The 24,398-nt window shown below is 42.4% G+C and overlaps 2 protein-coding genes across 2 annotated transcripts in view; one reads left to right on the forward strand and one right to left on the reverse strand.

The window, feature by feature from the left end:
- LOC134294582 (zinc finger protein 658B-like) overlaps positions 1-17,838 on the forward strand; it is a 191,908-nt gene extending 174,070 nt beyond the window's left edge. Inside the window, exon 2 of the mRNA XM_062966137.1 lies at positions 13,504-17,838. Within this exon, the coding sequence (XP_062822207.1) occupies positions 13,981-15,459 (1,479 nt within the window). The 5' untranslated portion in view covers positions 13,504-13,980 and the 3' untranslated portion in view covers positions 15,460-17,838. The remainder of the gene's footprint in view (positions 1-13,503) is intronic.
- Positions 1-24,398, reverse strand: part of LOC134294564 (uncharacterized) — a 406,638-nt gene that overhangs the window by 149,613 nt on the left and 232,627 nt on the right. The window lies entirely within an intron of this gene.

The following is a 24,398-nucleotide window of genomic DNA, read 5'->3' on the forward strand; positions in this document are numbered from 1 at the left end:
ACTTTGTTCATATACCGCCCTATTTATCTCCTCAAGAGACTCAGGGCAGTTTCCAATAAGGACACCATACCACAACTTAAAACCAGGCAACAACAAAACGTAATACAATCATGAGCATAAGTATAGTGCAAATCAATCAATGAACCACAGGCTTAGGAACCAATGACAAGATACTTCACAAGCAGGCCAGGAGACAGTGGCCAAGGGTTCAGTGTTGGGGTTCAACTAGAAGGTGCCAGGCGGGTCCAGTGCAACAGTATGGCATGGCCAATAAAGTTTAGGTATAAAGTTTATCTATATATATATAAAAGAGTGATGGCATCACGGCGACCCACAAAACAACAAAACTACAGACCCCCCAACCTTGAAATTTGACAACACAACCCCTCATCCATGCCTCTAGGTTGATACAACAAAAAGAAAAGAAAAATAAAGTCCTAATTAGAGAGAGAGGAATAATTGTTTTTATCCAATTGCTGCCAGTTAGAAGGCTAAGCTCCGCCCACTTGGTCTCTTAGCAACCCACTCAGCCCAGTGTTAATAAAAGAATAAAAAATAAAATAAATACAAATAATACAATAAAATAATTAAAAACACTAAAAAATTAATACAAGAAAATACTATAACAAAATAACTAAAAATAATACAACAAAATAATAAAATATAATAAATAAAAAAGATAAGTTACAATAAAATTAATTTAAAAAATACAAATAACGTCAAATAAAAATTCCACAAGAACTTTTAACCAATACCACCACCACTTTGCCACAGCAACGCGTGGCCGGGCACAGCTAGTATTTATATAAGGGAGTTACTCTGTTCATTATACCAATTCTTTTCAGACTTTCCTTTACTTTGTATCAATGCTATCCTTCCAAACCATAATAATTTGAGTTTAGCGTATTCTAAATTTTTTATATTTATTTCCTTTCTTCATTTAATAAAATTATTAGTCTCTATAACTTTTAATTTTTGCTACATTTATTTCCAAATATTTAATTGAGTATTTAAAACAGGAGGGGGGAAATTAATTAAAGACTCATTTTTAAAATTTCTTTTCCTGATAATTAAATAATTTATGAAGTATATTTAGAACCCTACCCATTAAACTGACATTTGTCTCCCTGCTATGAAACCACATTGATCTTCATTGATATACTTATATATATATATATATATAAATTCATTCATTCTTTTTGCCATAATTTCTGTTGAAATTTTAGCATCTTGATTTATTAACTCAATGGGTCTATGTGATCCGGGTTCTGTTGGGTCCTTGTTAGGTTTCAAAATTAACATAATCAGAGACTGTTCCCGAGATGGTGGGATCTTCTCTCCTGTTATTATTATATCATTCTTTTAATTTAGGTATTAATATGGTTTTAATTTTTCTATAATATTCCGGTCCCAGCCCATCCATTTCTGGAGTCTTCCCGGCTTTTAAATTATCTATAATTTTTCCAGTCTCTTTTTCTGGAATTAATTGTTCCATAACTAATTCATCTGTTTCCTGGATCTTTATTTTTCCAATATTTTTCAATATATTCCTCTATTTTACTTTTGGAGTTTTCTTTTGCTGAGTATAGTTCTTGGCAAGATCTTGGAAAAGCTAATATTTTGTCTTCCATTCTTGTATGATTCTTACCTTCCTTGTCTTTAATGGATGGTATTATTTTCTTCCCTTTCTAACGTGTGCTGCTTTGGCTCATAATCTAGAGTTTCTGTATTACTGTATTCAAAGTATTCTCTATTTAAAAACTTCAAATTTCTTTGAGTCCTTTCTAACTCATGTTTTGCTAGCTGTTTTCTCATTGCTAATGCTTTTATATAGCTTTGTTTATCCTTTTCATCTCTAATTCCTTAATATCCAATTCTAATCTTTTTTCTTGTTATTTTCTTTAAATTACGTTGTTCTTCATTAAAATTCCTCTGGCTACTGCTTTCATTGTATCCCATATCATCATAGTGGAGCAATTGATGTGATGATAATGATGATGATGATGATGATGATGATAAATCTTTATTTATCATCATCATCCATCCCTGCCACCATCTCTCCTAAGGGACTCTGGGCAGCCCACAGAAGCACTCCACGTGCCGCATTTAAACAGCAATACACAAGTATAAATACAAAGACATAAGTGAAATCAACAGCGTATATAAAATCCCACTAATAAAATTGTAAGAGTATGAAATTATAAAAATTCCTGAAACGCAATAGAACCTGCAGAAGGCCGGCTATCTGCCGTAACCATCCAACTGCGGAGCAGTGGTTCATCAAGCTGACCAGAGATTGCTCAGGATCAAAGGACTGTCTGAAGAGCCATGTTTTAAACTCACCCAAAAGACTTGAAGTGTGGGGCTAATCTGATTTCTTTAGAGCCGGAGAGCCACCTACGCAACCCCCCCCCCCCTTTCTCTTGTATTTGAGATGGTGGAAGATGCGGTCTGGAAGACAGGTTGGATCCGAAGCATATAGGGCTTTATAGGCAATCACCTGCATCCGGGGTTTTGGGGTTCGGTGCCATCTCTATGCAGATGACACTCAACTCTACTACTCTTTTCCACCGGAGTCCAAGGAAGCCCCCCGTGTCCTGAATCAGTGTCTGGCCGCTGTGATGGGCTGGATGAGGGCAAACAAGCTGAAGCTTAATCCTGACAAGACAGAGGTCCTCCAGGCCAGTCGCACGTTGGATCGGGGTGTAGGGTGGCCACCTGTTCTCCCCCTGAAGACACAGCTCCACAGTCTGGGAGTCCTCTTGGGATCAGTGCTGACGCTTGATTCTCAGGTGTCGGCGGTGGCTGGGAGGGCCTTTGCACAATTAAAGCTTGTGCGCCAGCTGTGACCGTACCTCGAGAAGTCTGACTTGGCCACGGTGGTCCACGCATTGGTTACCTCAAGACTGGACTACTGCAATGCACTCTATGTGGGGCTGCCTTTGAAGACGGCCCAGAAAATGCTACTGATACAAAGGTCGGCAGCCAGATTGTTAACAGGAGCTAGTTACAGGGAGCGTAATACGCCTCTCCTGAAGCAGCTCCATTGGCTGCCAATATGTTTCCAGTCCCAATTCAAAGTGCAAAGCCCTAAATGGTTCGGGTCATGTCTATCTTCGTGACCGCGTTTCTCCCTATAAACCAGCGCGGGCTCGCAGATCTTCCGGGGAGGCCCTCCTTTCACTCCCACCACCATCTGAAACGTGGTTGGTGGGAACGAGGGAGAGGGCCTTCTCCGTGGTGGCCCCCCGGCTCTGGAACTCTCTCCCCAGGGAGCTCAGACTAGCACCCACCCTAACCACATTCCCAAAAAGCTTGAATGTGCTTTTGAATAATCAGCTGCACTCATCATACAGTCCAAATCGTCTTGCTGTCTCCTGCCCTGTTTCCCTGAAAATAAGACATCCCCTGAAAGTAATACCTAGTAGAGGTTTTGCCGAATTGCTAAATATAAGGCCTCCCCCGAAAGTAAGATCTAGAAAAGTTATTGTTTGGAAGCATGCCACCGAACAGAACACCAGAGCATGCAGGATTGGTAAATGGACGTACCATAGATTGTTGTACATGGAAATAACGGTCGTAACAAGAAATTCTTGATAGAATTCACAGTTTGGTTATGCTGGTTTGTGATGACATTTACTGTACAGTATATAATAAACTAGCTTGGAGAGCCGGCGATGCCCGGGTCATTTGAGAAAGGCATTGTTTGCCTGTGTTCCAAGTGTAGCCTATATCCAATGTCAGCTGGGTTCAGTGGGTGCGGGTGAGCTCCAACTCCCATATGCAAGTCCCATTGTCCAGTGTCCATCCCCCTCCAAACAGAGCCAGTATGTAGAATAGGTCATGAGGGCTCCATGTACCATGTTTGGTCTTGATCAGTCATTTGTGTGGGTCGCGGTGCTCTCAGGAAGTGAGTGAAGGTATTGGAAGTCCCATCGTCCATGGTCCATCATCCTCCAAACTGCACCTGGGTGTAGAGTGAGTCATGGGTGTTCTCTGTTTGAAGTTTGGTCTTGATGAGACATTGATGGGGGTGACAGTGGTCTCAGGAAGTGAATGAATATACTGCAAGTCCCATCATCCAAGGTCCAAGCTCTTTCAAATCTCACCAAGATGTAGAGTGGGCCCTGGTGGCTCTATGTGCCAAGTTTGGTCTTGATCAGTCATTGGTGGGGGTCACAGTAGTCCCAGGAAGTGACTGAAGATATTGTAAGTCCCCTCATCCACGGTCCCTCTTCCCCCAAACTGCACCAGGATGTAAAGTGGGCTACCCTGCACCTGCGTGTCAAGTTTGATCCAGTTTTGTCATTCATGGGCATCACAGTGGTTTGTGGGAGGTGAATTGGATGAATGTACTGCAAATCCCATAATCCTTGGTCCACCCTCCGTCAAACTGCTGCAGCATGTGAAGTGTGTCCTTTGGGATCTGTGTGCCTGGTTTGGTTCAGTTGTGTGATTTGTGGCAGTTGCTGTGGTCTCAAGAAGTGAGGGGAGGTACTGCAAATTCCATCATCCTTGGTCCATCCTGCCCCAATATACATCAGGACGTAAAGGGGTCGACAGGAGTTCTGTATGCCAAGTTTGGTCCATTTCTATCATTGGTGGGCATTGCAGTAGTCTGTGGGAGTTAAAGTGTTTGAAAGTACTGCAAATCCCATCATCTGTGGTCCATCCTCCCCCAAATGGCAGCAGGTCATAAAGTGCATCGTGGGGATGAAGTGTGCCAAGTTTGGTGCAGATCCGTCATTCCTGTTGGTCTCAGTGGCCTGGGATAGTGGCGGCCAATCAAAACGCGAGCACATATTCCGCCAGGCCAATCAAAACGCGAGCACATATTCCGCCAGGCCAATCAAAACGCGAGCCCATATTCCGCCAGGCCAATCAAAACGCTGATACATACTCCGATTTCACTTTTATTATATATATAGATGTTCATTTTTTTGTTCAAAAATAAATGTGAATTCTTCTCTGTGGAAAAATAAGACGTCCCCTGAAAATAAGACCTAGCACATCTTTGAGAGCAAAAATTAATATAAGGCACTGTCTTATTTTCGGGAAAACAGGGCAACACTTTACCCCACTCTGGTTCCACGATTCATGTTTCACTATTCACTATTCAAGTCAGCCCCTCCCACGTAATCCTAAACAGCCCCACTCGCCTGTCTAATTGATATGTTATGTGTTTTATCTTAAAGTTTTAAAATGGTTTGGTTCTTGTTATGTATTTTAATTTTGTAACTTGTACTGTTTTTATGCCTATGTCAACTGTTGTTTTTAGGGCTTTGTCCCCACGTAAGCCGCCCCGAGTCCCCTTGGGGAGATGGAGGCGGGGTCTAAGAAATATATTATTATTAATATTATTATTTGTAATTGTGCTGTCCTACTTGGCTTATTTCCTGGTTGCTGTTCTTGGGAGGAATGTTCCATTGGCTCTCATTTTGGGGGTGGAGCTTGGGACTCCCCTTGGATGAGGTTTGGATGAGATGGTTCAGCCTGGGAGCTAATCTCTAGAGCAGGGGTCCCCAAACTAAGGCCCGGGGGCCGGATGTGGCCCTCCAAGGTCATTGACCTGGCCCCTGTCCTAAACTTTAGACTTAGGGTTGACCTAAGTCTACCTGGTCTTTGGAGGTCTCTTTGCTTACTTATGGCCTCATGAGATCGTCTAGATCAGGGGTCCCCAAACTTTTTAAACAGGGGGCCAGTTCATGATCCTTCGGACCATTGGAGGGCCGGACTATAGTGGGCCGAGCAATAATAATAATAATTAATAATAATAATAATAACAACAACAACAATAAAAAGAGGGTTGGAAGAGACCCTTTAGGCCATTGAGTCCAATCCCCTTCTGCCTTTGTGCACCGAAAGCATAAGCAAAGCACCCCTGTCAGATGGCCACCCAGCCTCAATGTTAATAATAATAATAATAATAATAATAATAATAATAATAATGAGGGTTGGAAGAGACCTCTTGGGCCATTTAGTCCAACCCCCTTCAGCCTCGTGCATCAAAAGCACAAGCAAAGCATCCCTGACAGATGGCCACCCAGCCTCAATGTTAATAATAATAATAATAATAATAATAATAATAATAATAATAATAATTCTCAATTAAAAGACAAAGTATGGATTGTCGATGTTGCAATCCCAGGGGACAGCAGGATTGAGGAGAAACAATTGGAAAAGCGGACACAATATGAGGATATAAAGATCGAACTGCAAAGACTCTGGCACAAGCCAATCACGGTGGTCCCAGTGGTGATCGGCACACTGGCTGCAGTGCCTAAAGACCTTGGCCTGCACTTAAACACAATCAGCACTGACAAAATTACCATCTGTCAGCTGCAGAAGGCCACCTTACTTGGATCTACCCGCATTATTCACCGATACATTACACAGTCCTAGACACTTGGGAAGTGTCCAACATGTAATCCAATACAACAGCCAGCAGAATGTCTGCTGTGGACTCATCTTGTTGCGTTATAAATAATAATAATAATAATAATAATAATAATAATTGACAAAATTATGATCTGCCAACTGCAAAAGGCCACCCTACTGGGATCTGCACGCATCATCCGAAAATACATCACACAGTCCTAGACACTTGGGAAGTGTTCGACTTGTGATTTTGTGAAATGAAATCCAGCATATCTATCTTGTTTGCTGTGTCATACAACGTCGTTGTGTCAATAATAATAATAATAATAATAATAATAATGGGTTGTAAGAGAAGAAGAGACCCCTTAGGTCATTTAGCCCAACCCCCTTGTGCCATGGGGGGCCGGATAAATGGCTTCGATGGGCCGCATCCGGCCCCCGGGCCTTAGTTTGGGGACCCCTGGTCTAGATGGTCTTTGAAGGTCTCTTTGCTTAGCTATGGCCTTATGAGGCCACCTAGATGGCTTTTGGAGGTTGCTTTCCTTACCTATGGTCCTGTGAGATGGTCTAGATGGCCTTCGAGGGTCCCTTTCCTTACCTATGGTTTTATGAGATTGTCTAGATAATAATAATAATAATAAAACTTTATTTATACCCCGCCACCATCTCCCCAACGGGGACTCGGGGCGGCTTACATGGGGCCATGCCCAGGACAATACAATAAACCACAACATAATACAATTAAATAATACATTACATAAAATAAACAGTACAACATAAGATCAAAACAGCAATATAACACGAGCGGGCCGCATGAATACTACATTTAAAAACTAGATTAAAAATTAAAACTCTGGGTGAGAAAGGGATCAGAATAAAACCTCTAGGGACGGGACATCAGATAGTGAACCAGTCTAGAGGATAAATATCGGGGGGGAGTAGCATAGAACATTTACTCTCCGAAGCACACCGGAAGAGCCATGTTTTTAAATCTTTCCTGAAGGCTAAAAGGGTGGGGGCTTGCCTGATTTCAATGGGCAGCGAGTTCCACAAGCGAGGGGCCACCGCAGAGAAGGCCCTCTCCCTTGTTCCCACAAGGCGAGCCTGAGATATAGGTAGTGGCGACAGGAGGGCCTCCCCCGATGATCGGAGAGGTCGGGCAGGTTTATGATAGGAGATACGGTCACGAAGGTAGGCGGGTCCCAAACCGTTTAGGGCTTTATAAATGATGGTCTGCACCTTGAATTGGGACCGGAAGATGAACGGCAGCCAGTGGAGCTCCTTAAACATGATGGCCTTTGGCGGCCCCTTTCCTTACCAATGGTCTTATGAAACCATCTAGATGGTCTTTGAGGGCCCCTTTCCTTACCGGTGGTCTTCTGATGGCCTGATGAGATCATCTAGATGGCCTTTGAGGGTCCCTTTCCTTACCGATGGTCTTATGAGACCATGTCAATGGTCTTTGGAGGCCTTTTTGCTTACCTATGGTCTTATGAGATCATCTAAATCAGGGGTCCCCAAACTAAGGCCCTACAAGGTCATTGACCTGGTCTCTGTCCTCAACTTTAGACTTAGGGTTGACCTAAGTCTGAAACGACTTAAAGGCACACAACAACAACAATCCTAATTTTGGACTATTTCACCCTAGTCTGGCCCTCCACTTAAAAAGTTTGGGGACCCCTGCTCTAGAGGCTTTTCCCCCTCCAATTGCCATTCCAGAGAAAAACCTTAGAGATAGGTCTTAGAATTGGTCTGGGTTCTTTGACCTGGCAAATTCAAACAGGCAACATAAATCACGTACTTACCTTACAGCTTATGTATTTACCTCAAAGATAGCAAAGCTTATAGTTCACCTTGTACTTACCACCATAGCCTTGTGTACTTACCATCATACATAGTACTTACCATACAGTCATTATAGATAGTACTAGCTGTGCCCAGCCACGCGTTGCTGTGGCGAAGTGTGGTGGTATGGGAAATAAAGTATTGAGGAATTGGTGGTAGTTAAGGTAAAGGGTCCCCTGGGCTGAGTGGGTTGCTAAGGGACCAAGTGAACAGAGCTTAGCATTCTAACTGGCAGCAATTGGATAAAACAATTATTCCTCTCCCTCTAATTAGGACTTTATTTATTTATCTTTTTATTGTATCAACCTAGAGGCATGTATGAGGGGTTGTGCTGTCAATTTTCAAGGTTGTGGGGTGTTTACTTTTGTTGTTTTGTCCGCTGCCGTGATGCCATCACTCTTTTATATATATAGACTAGCTGTGCCCGGCCACGCGTTGCTGTGGCAAAGTGGTGGTGGTATTGGTTAAAAATTGTTGTGTAATTTTTATTTGACGTTATTTGCAATTTTTTTTATTAATTTTATTGTAAGTTATATTTTTATTTATTATATTTTATTATTTTCTTGTATTACTTTTAGTTATTTTCTGTTATTATAGTATTTTATTGTATTAATTTTTTAGTGTTTTTAATTATTTTTTAGTGTTTTTATTATTTTTTATTGGGTTGCTAGGAGACCAAGTTGGAGGAGCTTAGCCTTCTAACTGGCAGCAATTGGATAAAAGCAATTACTCCTCTCCCTCTAATTAGGACTTTATTTTTCTTTTCTTTTTGTTGTATCAACCTAGAGGCGTGGATGATGGGTTGTGTTGTCAAATTTCGAGGTTGGGGGGCCTGTAGTTTTGTTGTTTTGTCCGGTGCCGTGATGCCATCACTCTTTTATATATATATAGATTTACCTCATAGCCTCATACTTACCATTACAGATAGAGTTCATCATAGCCATGTACTTACCTTACAGTTTACCTCATAGCCTTGTACTTACCTTATAGTCACATCATAGCTTTAGGTATTTACCTCAAAGATAGCAAAGCTTATAGTTCACCTTGTACTTACCTTATGTACTTACCTTATAGCTTATCACCTTATGGTTTACCTCAGAGTTATTATAGATAGTTCACTATAGCTGGTATTTACCACTAAAGTCATTATAGATAGTGCTTATCATAGCCTTGTACTTACCCTATAGTACCTACCTTTCCTCATAGCTTGTGTGTTAATCCTTTATAGTCTCTATAGCTTTCATTCTCAATCAGTATACCGTGTTTCCCCGAAAATAAGACAGTGTCTTATATTAATTTTTGCTCCCAAAGATGCACTAGGTCTTATTTTCAGGGGATGTCTTATTTTTCCATGAAGAAGAATTCACATTTATTATTGAACAAAAAATGAACATTTATTATATACTGTACAGTAGTTGTCATCACAAACCAGCATAACCAGACAAACTGTGAATCCTATCAAGAATTTCTTGTTACTAATATTTCCATGTACAACACTTTATAGTATGTACATTGACCGATCCTGCATGCTCTGGTGTTCTGTTTGTTGGGCATGCTTCCAAACAAAAACTTTGCTAGGTCTTACTTTCGGGGGAGGCCTTATATTTAGCAATTCAGCAAAACCTCTACTTGGTCTTATTTTCTGGGGATGTCTTATTTTAGGGGAAACAGGGTAGTTTTATTTCTGTATAATTTCAGTGATTTTACTTCATATTATTTCTAATACATTAAAAGGACTGTTTCCTGTTTTCAATAAACATATTTTTGGTTATCTTTAATCAGCTCTAGAGCAGGGGTCCTCAAACCTTTAAAGCAGAGGGCCGGTCCACAATCCTTCAGACTGTTGAGGGCCGAATTATCATTTGGGAAAAAAAAACCCAATCAAATTCCTATGCACACTGCACATACCTTATTTGCAGTGCAAAACAACGACAATAACAATGAAAGAACAATACAATATTTAAAAATGAAAATAATTTTAACCAACATAAACCTATCAGGATTTCAATAGGAAGTGTGGGCCTGCTTCTGACCAATGAGATAGTCAGGTTAATTAGGATTGTTGTTGTTGTGTGTTTTCAAGTCATTTCAGACTTTGGGCGAGCTTAAGACCAAAATTATTTATTTATTCATTTACTACATTTATTTACTACATTTATATCCCACCCTAATCATCCCGAAGGGAACTCAGAGCAGCTGTATGTACATACAGTATATTATATTATTAGCATAGCACAATATTAGCATTATATATTACTATATTGAACTATATCACTATACTGTAATATTATATGTAATATATCACATATAATTAATATTATATGGTATTATTATTAGTATTATATTGTATAAAATGATATTATTATCAATATCATATGTATATACAATATATTATTAAAACGAATATAAAAATATTATATTATAAATGAGGGCGGGGGCCAGGTAAATGACCTTGGAGGGCCGCATCTGGCCCCCGGGCCTTAGTTTGGGGACCCCTGTTCTAGAGTATTTACTTTGGGGTTTGAGGTATAATTATAAGGTAAACCGAAGCCGCTTGGGTAGCCAGACCTGGAAATAGCCATTTCCCCCCAGCGTGCCTTCACAGTCATCATCTTCTGTTTATAGCAGTAGCCAAGGCCTCGGCAGTTGAGCGATATCCCCCTTCCTTCTAGATCTGCCTTAACCATGTGAGGGTGCCAGAGTTTGGGGAGATAGAATACCAGGCCCTTTCTTTTGGAAGTTCCCACGGAAGCCCATTCTTCTCCCAGGCGTTTTCGTTTTCAGCCGTACAGAATCAAGGGAGAACCTTTCAGGCCATCTGGAGACCCCTTGAAGGTTCTTCCCAAAGGCATTCTCACACAGACCAGTTGTCGGCTTTGTGTGTTGGACGGCTCTCCTGCTCTCCCTTCCCTTTCCACACTTCTCGCCTCCTCCTCTGCCCCCTCACCTCCGTCCGTCCGTTGCTCTTTCTCACCTGTCGTTTGATGCTTTTTTCCCCCCGTCTTTTGATCTGGCGCACGCCCGTTCCTCTCTTATCCGGGTAGAAGTTAACTGGCTTCCTCCCCTCAGAGGTCAATGTATTCTTTTTTTGTCGTTTCGTTCTGTTTAGCAGTTCTCGTAATGTTGGTGCTGGTGGCAGATGGAACTTTAGGGAGACTTTCGTCCCCTGTGCCTTTCGGCTTGAGCTGCCCCTCTTTGCACGCCGCTGCCGGGCGTTTTGGGGACGTCTCCTTGAGGGAGGCGCCCCTCCTGACGCCGTCGGCCGGTCGCGCTGTGAGGGTAGAGCCCCTTGGGCCTCGATCCACCGCAAGGGAGGGGGGTCACCACCACCCCTAGCTCCAAACCAGGCTGTCCCCTTGGAGCTCCAAGGAGACACGTTGTCCACCACGTTGCCACCAACCGGAAGTCAAGCACGAGGACCTCTTCGCCCTCACTCAAGTGCAGCCTTGTTCCCTCAGGGAGGCACCTGCTTTCGTTCCGTCACAAGGACAAGGACTGCAAACGGTGACAGCTGCCTCTCAGCAACACCCGCCTCCCTCCTTCCCTCCCTCACCCGAGTATAAGCCAGGGGGGGCTTTTTCAGCATTAAAAACATGCTGAAAAGCCGGCTTATACTTGAGTAATTGTTTGTAGTTCCATCGCTACCATTAGAAACCTTCCTTCTGTATCTGTCTTAACCATGTGAGGGTGCCAGAGTTTGGGGAGATAGAATACCAGGCCCTTTCTTTTGGAAGTTCCCACGGAAGCCCATTCTTCTCCCAGTCGTTTTTGTTTTCAGCCTTACAGAATCAAGGGATAACCTTTCAGGCCCTTGACGGTTCTTCCCAAAGGCATCCAAGGAAGACCTTGTCTCTCCGTGGCCTCCAGTTTTCTTTGGATTTCCCCTGGATGGAGGAAAAAGAAGGAAAGGGGGAAGTGGGCAAAGGTGAAGGGAGTCGGCAGGAAGGAGGCTTTGTGGCTGGAGCTGTGCCTGTCTTTGCATCTCATCATGGGCTCTACAGAGGGAATGCATGAATGCCTGAATGGAACTTAGTTCAGCATGGACTCAATTTGTGAACGTGGTTGTGAATGAGCCAGTTGGGAAGGCAGGTCCTTCTTAGTTTGGAAGATTCATTTGGGAAATGTGGCCGGAGTGACCCTTTGAGATGCCGAGGAAGCAGAGTGGGGAGTCCCTGTGGCAGGGGAGATAAGGACACAATCCATAAAGAAATCCTTGTTCCTTTGCGCATTTAGCACAATGCTGGTAATTCACGGAAACCCAGGATCCAGAACAGGGCTCCTCAAACTTTTAAAGCAGAGGGCCGGTCCACAATCCTTCCGACTGTGGAGGGGCCAAATTATCATTTGGAAAAAGAAAAAGGAAAAAAGAACAAATTCCTATGCACACTGCACATGTCTTATTTGTAGTGCAAAACAACAACAACAATGAAAGAACAATACAATATTTAAAAATGAAAACAATTGTAACCAGCATAACCCTATCAGGATTTCAATGGGAAGTGTGGACCTGCTTCTGGCCAATGAGATAGTCAAGTTAATTAGGATTGTTGTTGTTGTTGTGTGCCTTAAGTCATTTCAGACTTTGGGTGAGCCTAAGTCTAAAATTATTTATTTATTCATTTACTACATTTATTTATTACATTTATATCCTGCCTTTCTCACCCTGAAGGGGACTCAGACTAGCTGTATGTACATAGAATATATTATATTATTAGCATAGCACAATATTAGCATTATATATTACTATATTGAACTATACCACTATACTATAATATTATATGTAATATATAACATATAATTAATATTATTATATGGTATTACTATTAGTATTATATTGTATAACATAAGATTATTATCAATATTATATGTATATACAATATATTATATTATTAAAATGATATTAAAATCTTATATTATAAAACTGAGGGCGGGGGCCAGGTAAATGACCTTGGAGGGCCGCATTCAGCCCCCGGGCCTTAGTTTGGGGACCCCTGATCCAGAATATGTTACACCCTTGAATGCTGGACGGAGTTCTGCCTGCCTGCCTGCCTTCTGTTCCTTTAACCACGTTTGGGTCTGACCCAATGAAATGGGTGTGGCCCTCCAATATGGGAAAAGGGTTCAGTTCCCTCCTTCTATGATTCCTTCCTTCTCTTATCCTGTCCTTCTGTGTTTCCTCCCTTCCACCTTTCCTTTCTTCTTTCCTTTTTCGCTTTGTTTGCCTTGAGCCAGAGGTATGCGGCTTCATGTCTAACCTTTTGCTTCTTCTTTCTTGACCAGGACGTGAGAGTTCTCTGGAGCCACCCCTGCCGTGATGGGAAACGAACCAGCTTCTAGTCGAGATTAAGGCATTTGGAAACCAAAGTGCAGGAAGGAAACCAGTCCTCTAGGAAAAAGGATTCCTCTCAAGGGGCTGATCTTGCTGAATTCCTACATTCACTTTGGATTCTAGAGTAGAACCATAGAGTTGGAAGAGACTGCATGAGGCACCCAGTCCAGGCCTCTGCCGTGCAGGAAAAGCCAAAGTACCCCTGACAGATGAGCATCTAGCCTCTGTTTAAAGGATTCCAAAGGAGCCTCCACTGCATTTTGAGGCAGAGAGTTCCACTGCTGAACAGCTCTAACAGTCAGGAAGTTCTTAATGTTCAGATGGAATCTACTTTCCTGTAATTTGAACCCACTGCTGTGAGTAATCAGAAAGGGAAAAACAAGAATCAAGTGTCCTTATTGGAATTAAATGTACATAACATTGTTGACATGGAGGAGAAAGCATATAAATGTATTGAATGTGGAAAGAGCTTTAGTCAGCATGGAAACCTGAAGAGACATCAAAGGACTCACACTGGGGAGAAACCCTATAACTGCCTGGAGTGTGGACAGAGCTTCACTCAGAAGGGAAGCTTACATAGACATCAAAGGACTCACACTGGAGAGAAGCCCTATAAATGCCTGGAGTGTGGACAGAGCTTCACTCAGAAGGGAAGCTTACATAGACATCAAAGGACTCACACTGGAGAGAAGCCCTATAAATGCCTGGAGTGTGGACAAAGCTATACTTGTAGTTCAGGATTACGTTCACATCAATGGACTCACACTGGAGAGAAACCCTATAAATGCCTGGAGTGTGGACAGAGCTTCTCTCGTAATTCACATCTACATGGACATCAAAGGACCCACACTGGGGAGAAACCCTATAACTGCCTGGAGTGTGGACAGAGCTTCACTGAGAAGGGAAGCTTACATAAACATCAAAGGACTCACACTGGAGAGAAACCCTATAAATGCCTGGAGTGTGGACAGAGCTTCACTCATACTTCAGGCCTACGTTCACATCAAAGGACCCACACTGGAGAGAAACCCTATAAATGCCTGGAGTGTGGACAGAGCTTTGCTCATAGTTCAGGCCTACGTAGACATCAAAGGACTCACACTGGGGAGAAAACCTATAACTGCCTGGAGTGTGGACAGAGCTTCACTCAGAAGGGAAGCTTGCATAAACATCAAAGGATTCACACTGGGGAGAAACCCTATAACTGCCTGGAGTGTGGACAGAGCTTCACTGAGAAGGGAAGCTTGCATAAACATCAAAGGATTCACGCTGGGGAGAAACCCTATAACTGCCTGGAGTGTGGACAAAGCTTTACTCAGAAGGGAAGCTTGCATAAACATCAAAGGATTCACACTGGGGAGAAACCCTATAACTGCCTGGAGTGTGGACAGAGCTTCACTGAGAAGGGATGCTTGCATAAACATCAAAGGATTCACACTGGGGAGAAACCCTATAACTGCCTGGAGTGTGGACAGAGCTTTGCTCGTAGTTCAGGACTACGTTCACATCAAAGGACCCACACTGGGGAGAAACCCTATAACTGCCTGGAGTGTGGACAGAGCTTCACTGAGAAGGGAAGCTTGCATAAACATCAAAGGATTCACACTGGGGAGAAACCCTATAAATGCCTGGAGTGTGGACAGAGCTTTGCTCGTAGTTCAGGACTACGTTCACATCAAAGGACCCACACTGGGGAGAAACCCTATAACTGCCTGGAGTGTGGACAGAGCTTTGCTCATAGTTCAGGCCTACGTAGACATCAAAGGACTCACACTGGGGAGAAAACCTATAACTGCCTGGAGTGTGGACAGAGCTTTGCTCGTAGTTCAGGTCTACGTTCACATCAAAGGACTCACACTGGAGAGAAACCCTATAACTGCCTGGAGTGTGGACAGAGCTTTACTTGAAGTTCAGGACTACGTTCCCATCACAGGACTCACGCTGGGCAGAAACCATAGAAATGCATGGAGTGTGGACAGAGCTTTTCATGGAATAGACATCAATTTGAGTTTAGCATATTCTAATAATTGTATATTTATTTCCTTTCTTAGTTTAATAAAATTATTAGTATCTAAATCTTCTTATTCTCTATAACATTTATTCCCAGATCCTTAATTGTCTTTAATTTTAATTATCCCCTCCTGTTTTATTTTTTAAATCTCTTCTTAGTGATAATTAAATAACTACACTTCTGACTTGTTCCAGTTAATTTGCAAAACTTTTAATTTTCCCAAATTCTTCTAGGTAATTTTCATTTTTTCCCCATTGTTGTATTGGGTTTTCCACTGATAAATGGGTATCTTCTGCAAATAAATTAATTTTATTTGTTTTAATACTCTTAGTTCCATAACTAATGTATCTGTTTCCTGGATCTTTATTTTCCAATATTTCTCAATATATTCCTCTATTTTACTTTTGGAGTTTTCTTTTGCCAAGTATAGTTCTTGATATGATCTTGGAAAAGTTAATATTTTGTCTTCCATCCTTGTATGATTCTTACCTTCCTTGTCTTTAATGGATGTTATTAATTTTTTCCTTTCTAATGTGTGCTGCCTTGGCTAATAATTTGGAGTTTCTATTACTGTATTCAAAGTATTCTTGTTGTGAATGCGCCTTCAGAGACTGTGAATGATAGTGGTGGGATCAGGAGAGGAAGGAAAAGCCCTCGCGAGGAGGGCTCATTGGAGGATTTGTTTAGGAAAAGGGTCAGGGAGACTGATGGGGAATCTTCTGAGGAGGATTCATGTGGGGATCCTGAGGTGGAAATGGATGCTGGGGAACAGGTGTTAACGGAGGAATTGGGCACGGACTGGGCACGGGCACCGGAGATGCTTGGGGACGAATCGGGGCCCATGGATACTGCTGATGCTGGGGAAGCTTGGGTGTCTTCAGAAGCAGATCCCACTTGGTCTGCTTGGAGGAGTGAGAGGGAGTCCACAGGTGTGGATAGAGTTGGGCACGGGCAGGATGATTGGGACTCTGATGAGGAATTAGGAACGCCTGACCCAAGGGCATTGGCTGTGTGGAGTTCTGATTCAGATTAAGAAGTTGAGACACCTGCTCTTTGGGCGTGGATGGTTTGGAAGCCCAGGGAGACCTGGATATATTGGGGTTGTTTGGCCATTATACCTTGCGTGTGGCAAGGTGTTGCTGGGCGCCACTGGGTTTCCTGTGTGTGTTACTGAAGACTGAACTGGGACTTTGCAACGGATGTAAGTTTAATCTGGGTTATTCTGCAACGGGAGGGCTGGAATTGTGTGGGTTTTCCTGGACTGCACTGTTATTGCTATTTTGTATTATCTGCTGTTTGCCCTTGTTGCTTTGGCTCTCTGTGCCATTTCGTGTTGTGACCTTCTTGGATGACTTCAACCTCTCGGACCTTGGACCTTGGACTGGAACTTGACTCGGCTTTGCTCTTCGCTCTCAATCTGTGGCTTGGCGTCGTTCTCTATTCCGTGGCTGTCTGCTCTTACTGACTACTACCTTCGCTCCTGATACCGACGCTGTCTGCTTATCCCGACTTCGGACCGGCTTGACGACGTTCTCCCGCTCTGCTCCTTTAACTCCTGGCTTGGCGTTTGCTTCTGCAGCAGCTTGGCGTTGCTGGTTTATCCCGACTTCGGACCGGCTTGACGACACTTTCCCGCTCTGCTCCTTTAACTCTTGGTTTGGTGTATGTTCCAGCAGCGGTTGCTGTGAGCTCGCCAGCGTCTCACAGTTTCGCTGTCTTTGCTGCTCTCAACTGGGAGTTCCCTAGCTCAGTTTGTGCATTTGTTTGTTTTGAACTCCTTTTTGTACTTTTGAGTTTTGGGAAAGGTTTGTGGGCTTCAATACTGCTTGCTTAGTTCATGCCTCCGTTTTTCAGCCCATTGTGAACTTTTGAGTCACGTTCTAGAACTTTAAATTTAACCTGGATTATATCTGGCTAATCCGGATTATTTGCCAGTTCTTGTTTTTTGGGGTTTTTCCCACTTGTTCTACTTAATAACACTGAAAGTTAAGTGTTTTAAGTCTTTTTAGTTTGTTGAGCTATTTTTTGGACTGTTGCTTTCATAAACTCTATTTTGCTCTCTAATTGGCGTCTGACAATTCTCTATTTAAAAATATCAAAATTCTTTGTGCCTTTTCTAACTCTGTTTTCTCATTGCTGTTGTTTTTATATAGCTTTGTTTATCCTTTTCTAGCATATATTTCATCTCTAATTCCGTAATTTCTAATTCTAATCTTTTTTTCTTCTTGTTTTTTTTAAATTATGTTGTTTTTTAATAAAATTCCTCTGGCTACTGCTTTCATTGTATCCCATACCATCATAGTGTAGCAATTGATGATGATGATGATGATGATGATGATGATGATGATGATGATGATAAATCTTCATTTGTACCCTGCCACCATCTCCCCTAAGGGACTGGGGCGGCCCACAGAAGCATTCCAAGTGCCCCACAAATAAACAACAATACACAAGTATAAATATAAAGACATAAGTAATATCAACAGCGCATATAAAATCCCACTAATAAAATTGTAAGAGTATGAAATTATAACAATTCCTGAAACGCAATAGAACCTGCAGAAGGCCGGCTATCTGCTGTAACCATCCAACTGCGGAGCAGTGGTTCATCAAGCTGACCAGAGATTACTCAGGATCAAAGGACTGTCTGAAGAGCCATGTTTTTAAACTCACCCAAAATACTTGAAGTGTGGGGGCTAAACAAATTTATTTTGGGAGGGCATTCCAGAGCCGGGGAGCCACCTACTCAACCCCCCCCCCTTTCTCTTGTATTTGAGATGGTGGTGGACCTAGAAGGAGATGCGGTCTCTGTAAAGAAGTGTGCGTTTATTTTGATTTATAGATGTCATGTTTGTTTAATTTTGTTTGGCTATGTTTAGAAGGGTAAGTATTAGTTACCAGTGCGTGGTAACCAGCTCAGCATTCTGAGGCAGGTTACCATAGTAACGAGGGCAGAGCCTCGTTACTAAGGAAAAGGAGGGAATGTTTTAAAAAACAGTTTAGTCTGTGATCTGAGAGTCACGGGAAATAGACTGGTTCCAGGTTTAGGGACACCAAGGTAGTTCAAATTGTAGTCTGTGATTTTTAGTCACAGGGAAGACACTGGTTCCAGGTTAGGGAAACCAAGGTAGTTCAAATTGTAGTCTGTGATTTTTAGTCACAGGGAAGACACTGGTTCCAGGTTAGGGAAACCAAGGTAGTTCAAATTGTAGTCTGTGATTTTTAGTCACAGGGAAGACACTGGTTCCAGGTTTAGGGAAACTAAGGTAGTTCAAATTGGAGTCTGTGATTTTTAGTCACAGGGAAGACACTGGTTCCAGGTTTAGGGAAACCAAGGTAGTTCAAATTGTAGTCTGTGATTTTTAGTCACAGGGAAGACTGGTTCCAGGTTTAGGGAAACCAAGGTAGTTCAAATTGTAGTCTGTGATTTTTAGTCACAGGGAAGACTGGTTCCAGGTTTAGGGAAACCAAGGTAGTTCAAATTGTAGTCTGTGATTTTTAGTCACAGGGAAGACACTGGTTCCAGGTTTAGGGAAACCATGGTAGTTCAAATTGTAGTCTGTGATTTTTAGTCACAGGGAAGACACTGGTTCCAGGTTTAGGGAAACCAAGGTAGTTCAAATTGTAGTCTGTGATTTTTAGTCACAGGGAAGACACTGGTTCCAGGTTTAGGGAAACCAAGGTAGTTCAAATTGGAGTCTGTGATTTTTAGTCACAGGGAAGACACTGGTTCCAGGTTTAGGGAAACCAAGGTAGTTCAAATTGGAGTCTGTGATTTTTAGTCACAGGGAAGACACTGGTTCCAGGTTAGGGAAACCAGGGAAACTCAGATCTCTAGTTGTGTTGAATTAAGCAAGTTAGGAGACTTGTTTAAGTTTATTTGTAGAGTCTGAGTAGGAAGGGAAAGCATCCCAGTTAGATCCAAAGTGATCAGTTATTAACTTTGCGACCATCATCTAAGTGCCTTTAAAGAAGTTAATGTAACTTTTAAGGACTCATTTTTTAAGGGACATTCTCACATGGGGGCTCTTTTTTAAGGGACATTCTCACTTGGGGGCTCTTTTTTAAGGGAAAACAGGGTAGTTCACCTACATACAGAGAGCACTGTCAATGCGAACAACAATAGATCTGGATCAAATTTCAAATCACATCATTTATTTCGGTCATAGACCAGCACAGGAAATAAAGGTCACAGTTACATACAGACTTGGTATGTTTAGTACATTTAAAATATAAAGAAACTAAAGCACAATAACCGGGGGGGGGGGGGGGGGGGAGCGGAAGGGGAAACGGGGCAAAACATACAAGGCAGAGGTCCATCAGCCAGTTATAGAACCAAGAGAGAGGATTACTGGACACATGGGTCACTTTTGGGACCCGACATCCCCAGGCGGACTTTGTAGGCACAAAACTTTGCAACATTGTCGGTTGTAGATTTGCAAGTAGCAGGGAGGTACAAAACTGTCCTGAACGGCCGGGATGCTTGTGTATCAAAGGTAAGATAAGCCTGGTGCGGATATCCCTGGCAAGCGTACCCGATATGGCCAATTTGGAAGACTGGTAGGCTTTGGGCGGGCCTTTGGGAGTTGTATTTTAATAAATTTTTATTAAGGGAAAGGTGAAGTAACAAACATACAATCTATATATATAAAAGAGTGATGGCATCAGGGCAGTGGACAAAACAACAAAACTACAGGCCCCCCAACCTCGAAATTTGACAACACAACCCATCATCCACGCCTCTAGGTTGATACAACAAAAGGAAAAGAAAAATAAAGTCCTAATTAGAGGGAGAGGAATAATAGTTTTTATCCAATTGCTGCCAGTTTGAAGGCTAAGCTCCACCCACTTGGTCTCCTGGCAACCCACTCAGCCCAGGGGACAGGCACAGTTAGGCCTCACTTAGCCCTCTTCCACAGATTATCAGATTTTAACTGGATTATATGGCAGTATAGACTCAAAGCCCTTCCACACAGCTATATTACCCATTTAGAATCTTATATTATCTGCTTTGAACTGGATTATCCTGACTCCATACTGCCAGATAATTCACTGCAGCTGTGTAGAAGGGGCCTCAGATAATCCAGTTCTAAACAGATAATATAAGATTATAAATATACAGTAGAGTCTCACTTATCCAGTCCAACCCAATTCTGCCATGCAGGACACAATCCAAGCACTCCCAACAGATGGCCACCCAACCTCTCAATACTAATACTAATAATAATATCATCATACAATCCTAAGGTTTGGAGTGACCCCTAAGGATCATCCAGATCAACTTCCTTCTACCATGCAGGAGGACACAATCCAAGCACTCCCGACAGATGGCCACCCAACCTCTCAATACTAATACTAATAATAATAACAACAACATCATACAATCCTAAGGTTTGGAGTGACCCCTAAGGATCATCCAGATCAACTTCCTTCTACCATGCAGGAGGACACAATCCAAGCACTCCTGACAGATGGCCACCCAACCTCTCAATACTAATACTAATAACAACAACATCATACAATCCTAAGGTTTGGAGTGACCCCTAAGGATCATCCAGATCAACTTCCTTCTACCATGCAGGAGGACACAATCCAAGCACTCCCGACAGATGGCCACCCAACCTCTCAATACTAATACAAATAATAATAACAACAACATCATACAATCCTAAGGTTTGGAGTGACCCCTAAGGATCATCCAGATCAACTTCCTTCTACCATGCAGGAGGACACAATCCAAGCACTCCCGACAGATGGCCACCCAACCTCTCAATACTAATAATAATAACAACAACATCATACAATCCTAAGGTTTGGAGTGACCCCTAAGGATCATCCAGATCAACTTCCTTCTACCATGCAGGAGGACACAATCCAAGCACTCCCGACAGATGGCCACCCAACCTCTCAATACTAATAATAATAACAACAACATCATACAATCCTAAGGTTTGGAGTGACCCCTAAGGATCATCCAGATCAACTTCCTTCTACCATGCAGGAGGACACAATCCAAGCACTCCCGACAGATGGCCACCCAACCTCTCAATACTAATAATAATAACAACAACATCATACAATCCTAAGGTTTGGAGTGACCCCTAAGGATCATCCAGATCAACTTCCTTCTACCATGCAGGAGGACACAATCCAAGCACTCCCGACAGATGGCCACCCAACCTCTCAATACTAATAATAATAACAACAACATCATACAATCCTAAGGTTTGGAGTGACCCCTAAGGATCATCCAGATCAACTTCCTTCTACCATGCAGGAGGACACAATCCAAGCACTCCCGACAGATGGCCACCCAACCTCTCAATACTAATAATAATAACAACAACATCATACAATCCTAAGGTTTGGAGTGACCCCTAAGGATCATCCAGATCAACTTCCTTCTACCATGCAGGAGGACACAATCCAAGCACTCCCGACAGATGGCCACCCAACCTCTCAATACTAATAATAATAACAACAACATCATACAATCCTAAGGTTTGGAGTGACCCCTAAGGATCATCCAGATCAACTTCCTTCTACCATGCAGGAGGACACAATCCAAGCACTCCTGACAGATGGCCACCCAACCTCTCAATACTAATACTAATAACAACAACATCATACAATCCTAAGGTTTGGAGTGACCCCTAAGGATCATCCAGATCAACTTCCTTCTACCATGCAGGAGGACACAATCCAAGCACTCCCGACAGATGGCCACCCAACCTCTCAATACTAATACAAATAATAATAACAACAACATCATACAATCCTAAGGTTTGGAGTGACCCCTAAGGATCATCCAGATCAACTTCCTTCTACCATGCAGGAGGACACAATCCAAGCACTCCCGACAGATGGCCACCCAACCTCTCAATACTAATAATAATAACAACAACATCATACAATCCTAAGGTTTGGAGTGACCCCTAAGGATCATCCAGATCAACTTCCTTCTACCATGCAGGAGGACACAATCCAAGCACTCCCGACAGATGGCCACCCAACCTCTCAATACTAATAATAATAACAACAACATCATACAATCCTAAGGTTTGGAGTGACCCCTAAGGATCATCCAGATCAACTTCCTTCTACCATGCAGGAGGACACAATCCAAGCACTCCCGACAGATGGCCACCCAACCTCTCAATACTAATAATAATAACAACAACATCATACAATCCTAAGGTTTGGAGTGACCCCTAAGGATCATCCAGATCAACTTCCTTCTACCATGCAGGAGGACACAATCCAAGCACTCCCGACAGATGGCCACCCAACCTCTCAATACTAATACTAATAATAATATCATCATACAATCCTAAGGTTTGGAGTGACCCCTAAGGATCATCCAGATCAACTTCCTTCTACCATGCAGGAGGACACAATCCAAGCACTCCTGACAGATGGCCACCCAACCTCTCAATACTAATACAAATAATAATAACAACAACATCATACAATCCTAAGGTTTGGAGTGACCCCTAAGGATCATCCAGATCAACTTCCTTCTACCATGCAGGAGGACACAATCCAAGCACTCCCGACAGATGGCCACCCAACCTCTCAATACTAATAATAATAACAACAACATCATACAATCCTAAGGTTTGGAGTGACCCCTAAGGATCATCCAGATCAACTTCCTTCTACCATGCAGGAGGACACAATCCAAGCACTCCTGACAGATGGCCATCCAGCCTCTACATCAGGGGTCCCCAAACTTTTAATATAAGGGGCCAGTTCACGGCTCCGCAGGCTATAGTTTTACAAAAACTGTGAACAAATTCCTATGCCCACTGCACATACCTTATTTTGAAGTAAAGAAACAAAACAGGAACAAATACAGCCTCAATGTTAATCATCATCATCATCATATCATCACCATTATCATAATAAAAATAATAAAGAGGGTTGGCCATTTAATCCAACCCCCTTCTGCCTTTGTGCTCCAAAAGCACAAGAAAAGCACCCCTGACAGATGGCCTCCCAGCTTCAATATTGTTAATAATAAATAATAATAATAATAATAATAATAATAATAATAATAATAATAATACATCACAAAGTCCTAAACAATTGGGAAGTGTTTGACTTGTGATTTTGTGATATGAAATCCAGCATATCTATCTTGTTTGCTGTGTTATACTGTGTCTTTGTGTCAATAATAATAATAATAATTATTATTTATATTATTATTATTTATCCACCACTGCGGGGGCCGGATAAATGGCTTCGATGGGCCGCATGTGGCCCCCGGGCCTTAGTTTGGGGACCCCTGCTCTACATAATGATGATGATGATGAAGATGATGATAATAATAATAATAGAAGCATAGAATCCAAGAGTTTGGAGAGACCCCTAAGGGCCATCCAGCCCAACCCTTTCTACTATGCAGCAGGACACAATCCAAGCATTCACAACACATGGACAACGTGTAAATACTATACAATACGACACAGGGACATAGACCCCCTCTATCACAGTACACAAACAACCAAATGCATACTCAACATAAGACAACCATACAACAGACATTTAATACCACCACAACCTCAACAAGTTCTCACCAACACCCCCAGACAAGGCCACAGCAACACGTGGCCGGGCACAGCTACCGTGTTTAATAATAATAAAATAAAACTTTATTTATACCCCGCCACCATCTCCCCAACGGGGACTCGGGGCGGCTCACATGGGGCCATGCCCAAGACAATACAATAGACAAAATATAAAAACAACATATCAGAATGCAATTAAACAATGCAACAATAACACTACACAATACAGAACAAAAAAGCAGAACGTAGCATAACATAACAAGGG

Source organism: Anolis carolinensis, unplaced genomic scaffold, assembly GCF_035594765.1.
Source record: "Anolis carolinensis isolate JA03-04 unplaced genomic scaffold, rAnoCar3.1.pri scaffold_17, whole genome shotgun sequence".
Classification (NCBI taxonomy): domain Eukaryota; kingdom Metazoa; phylum Chordata; class Lepidosauria; order Squamata; family Dactyloidae; genus Anolis; species Anolis carolinensis.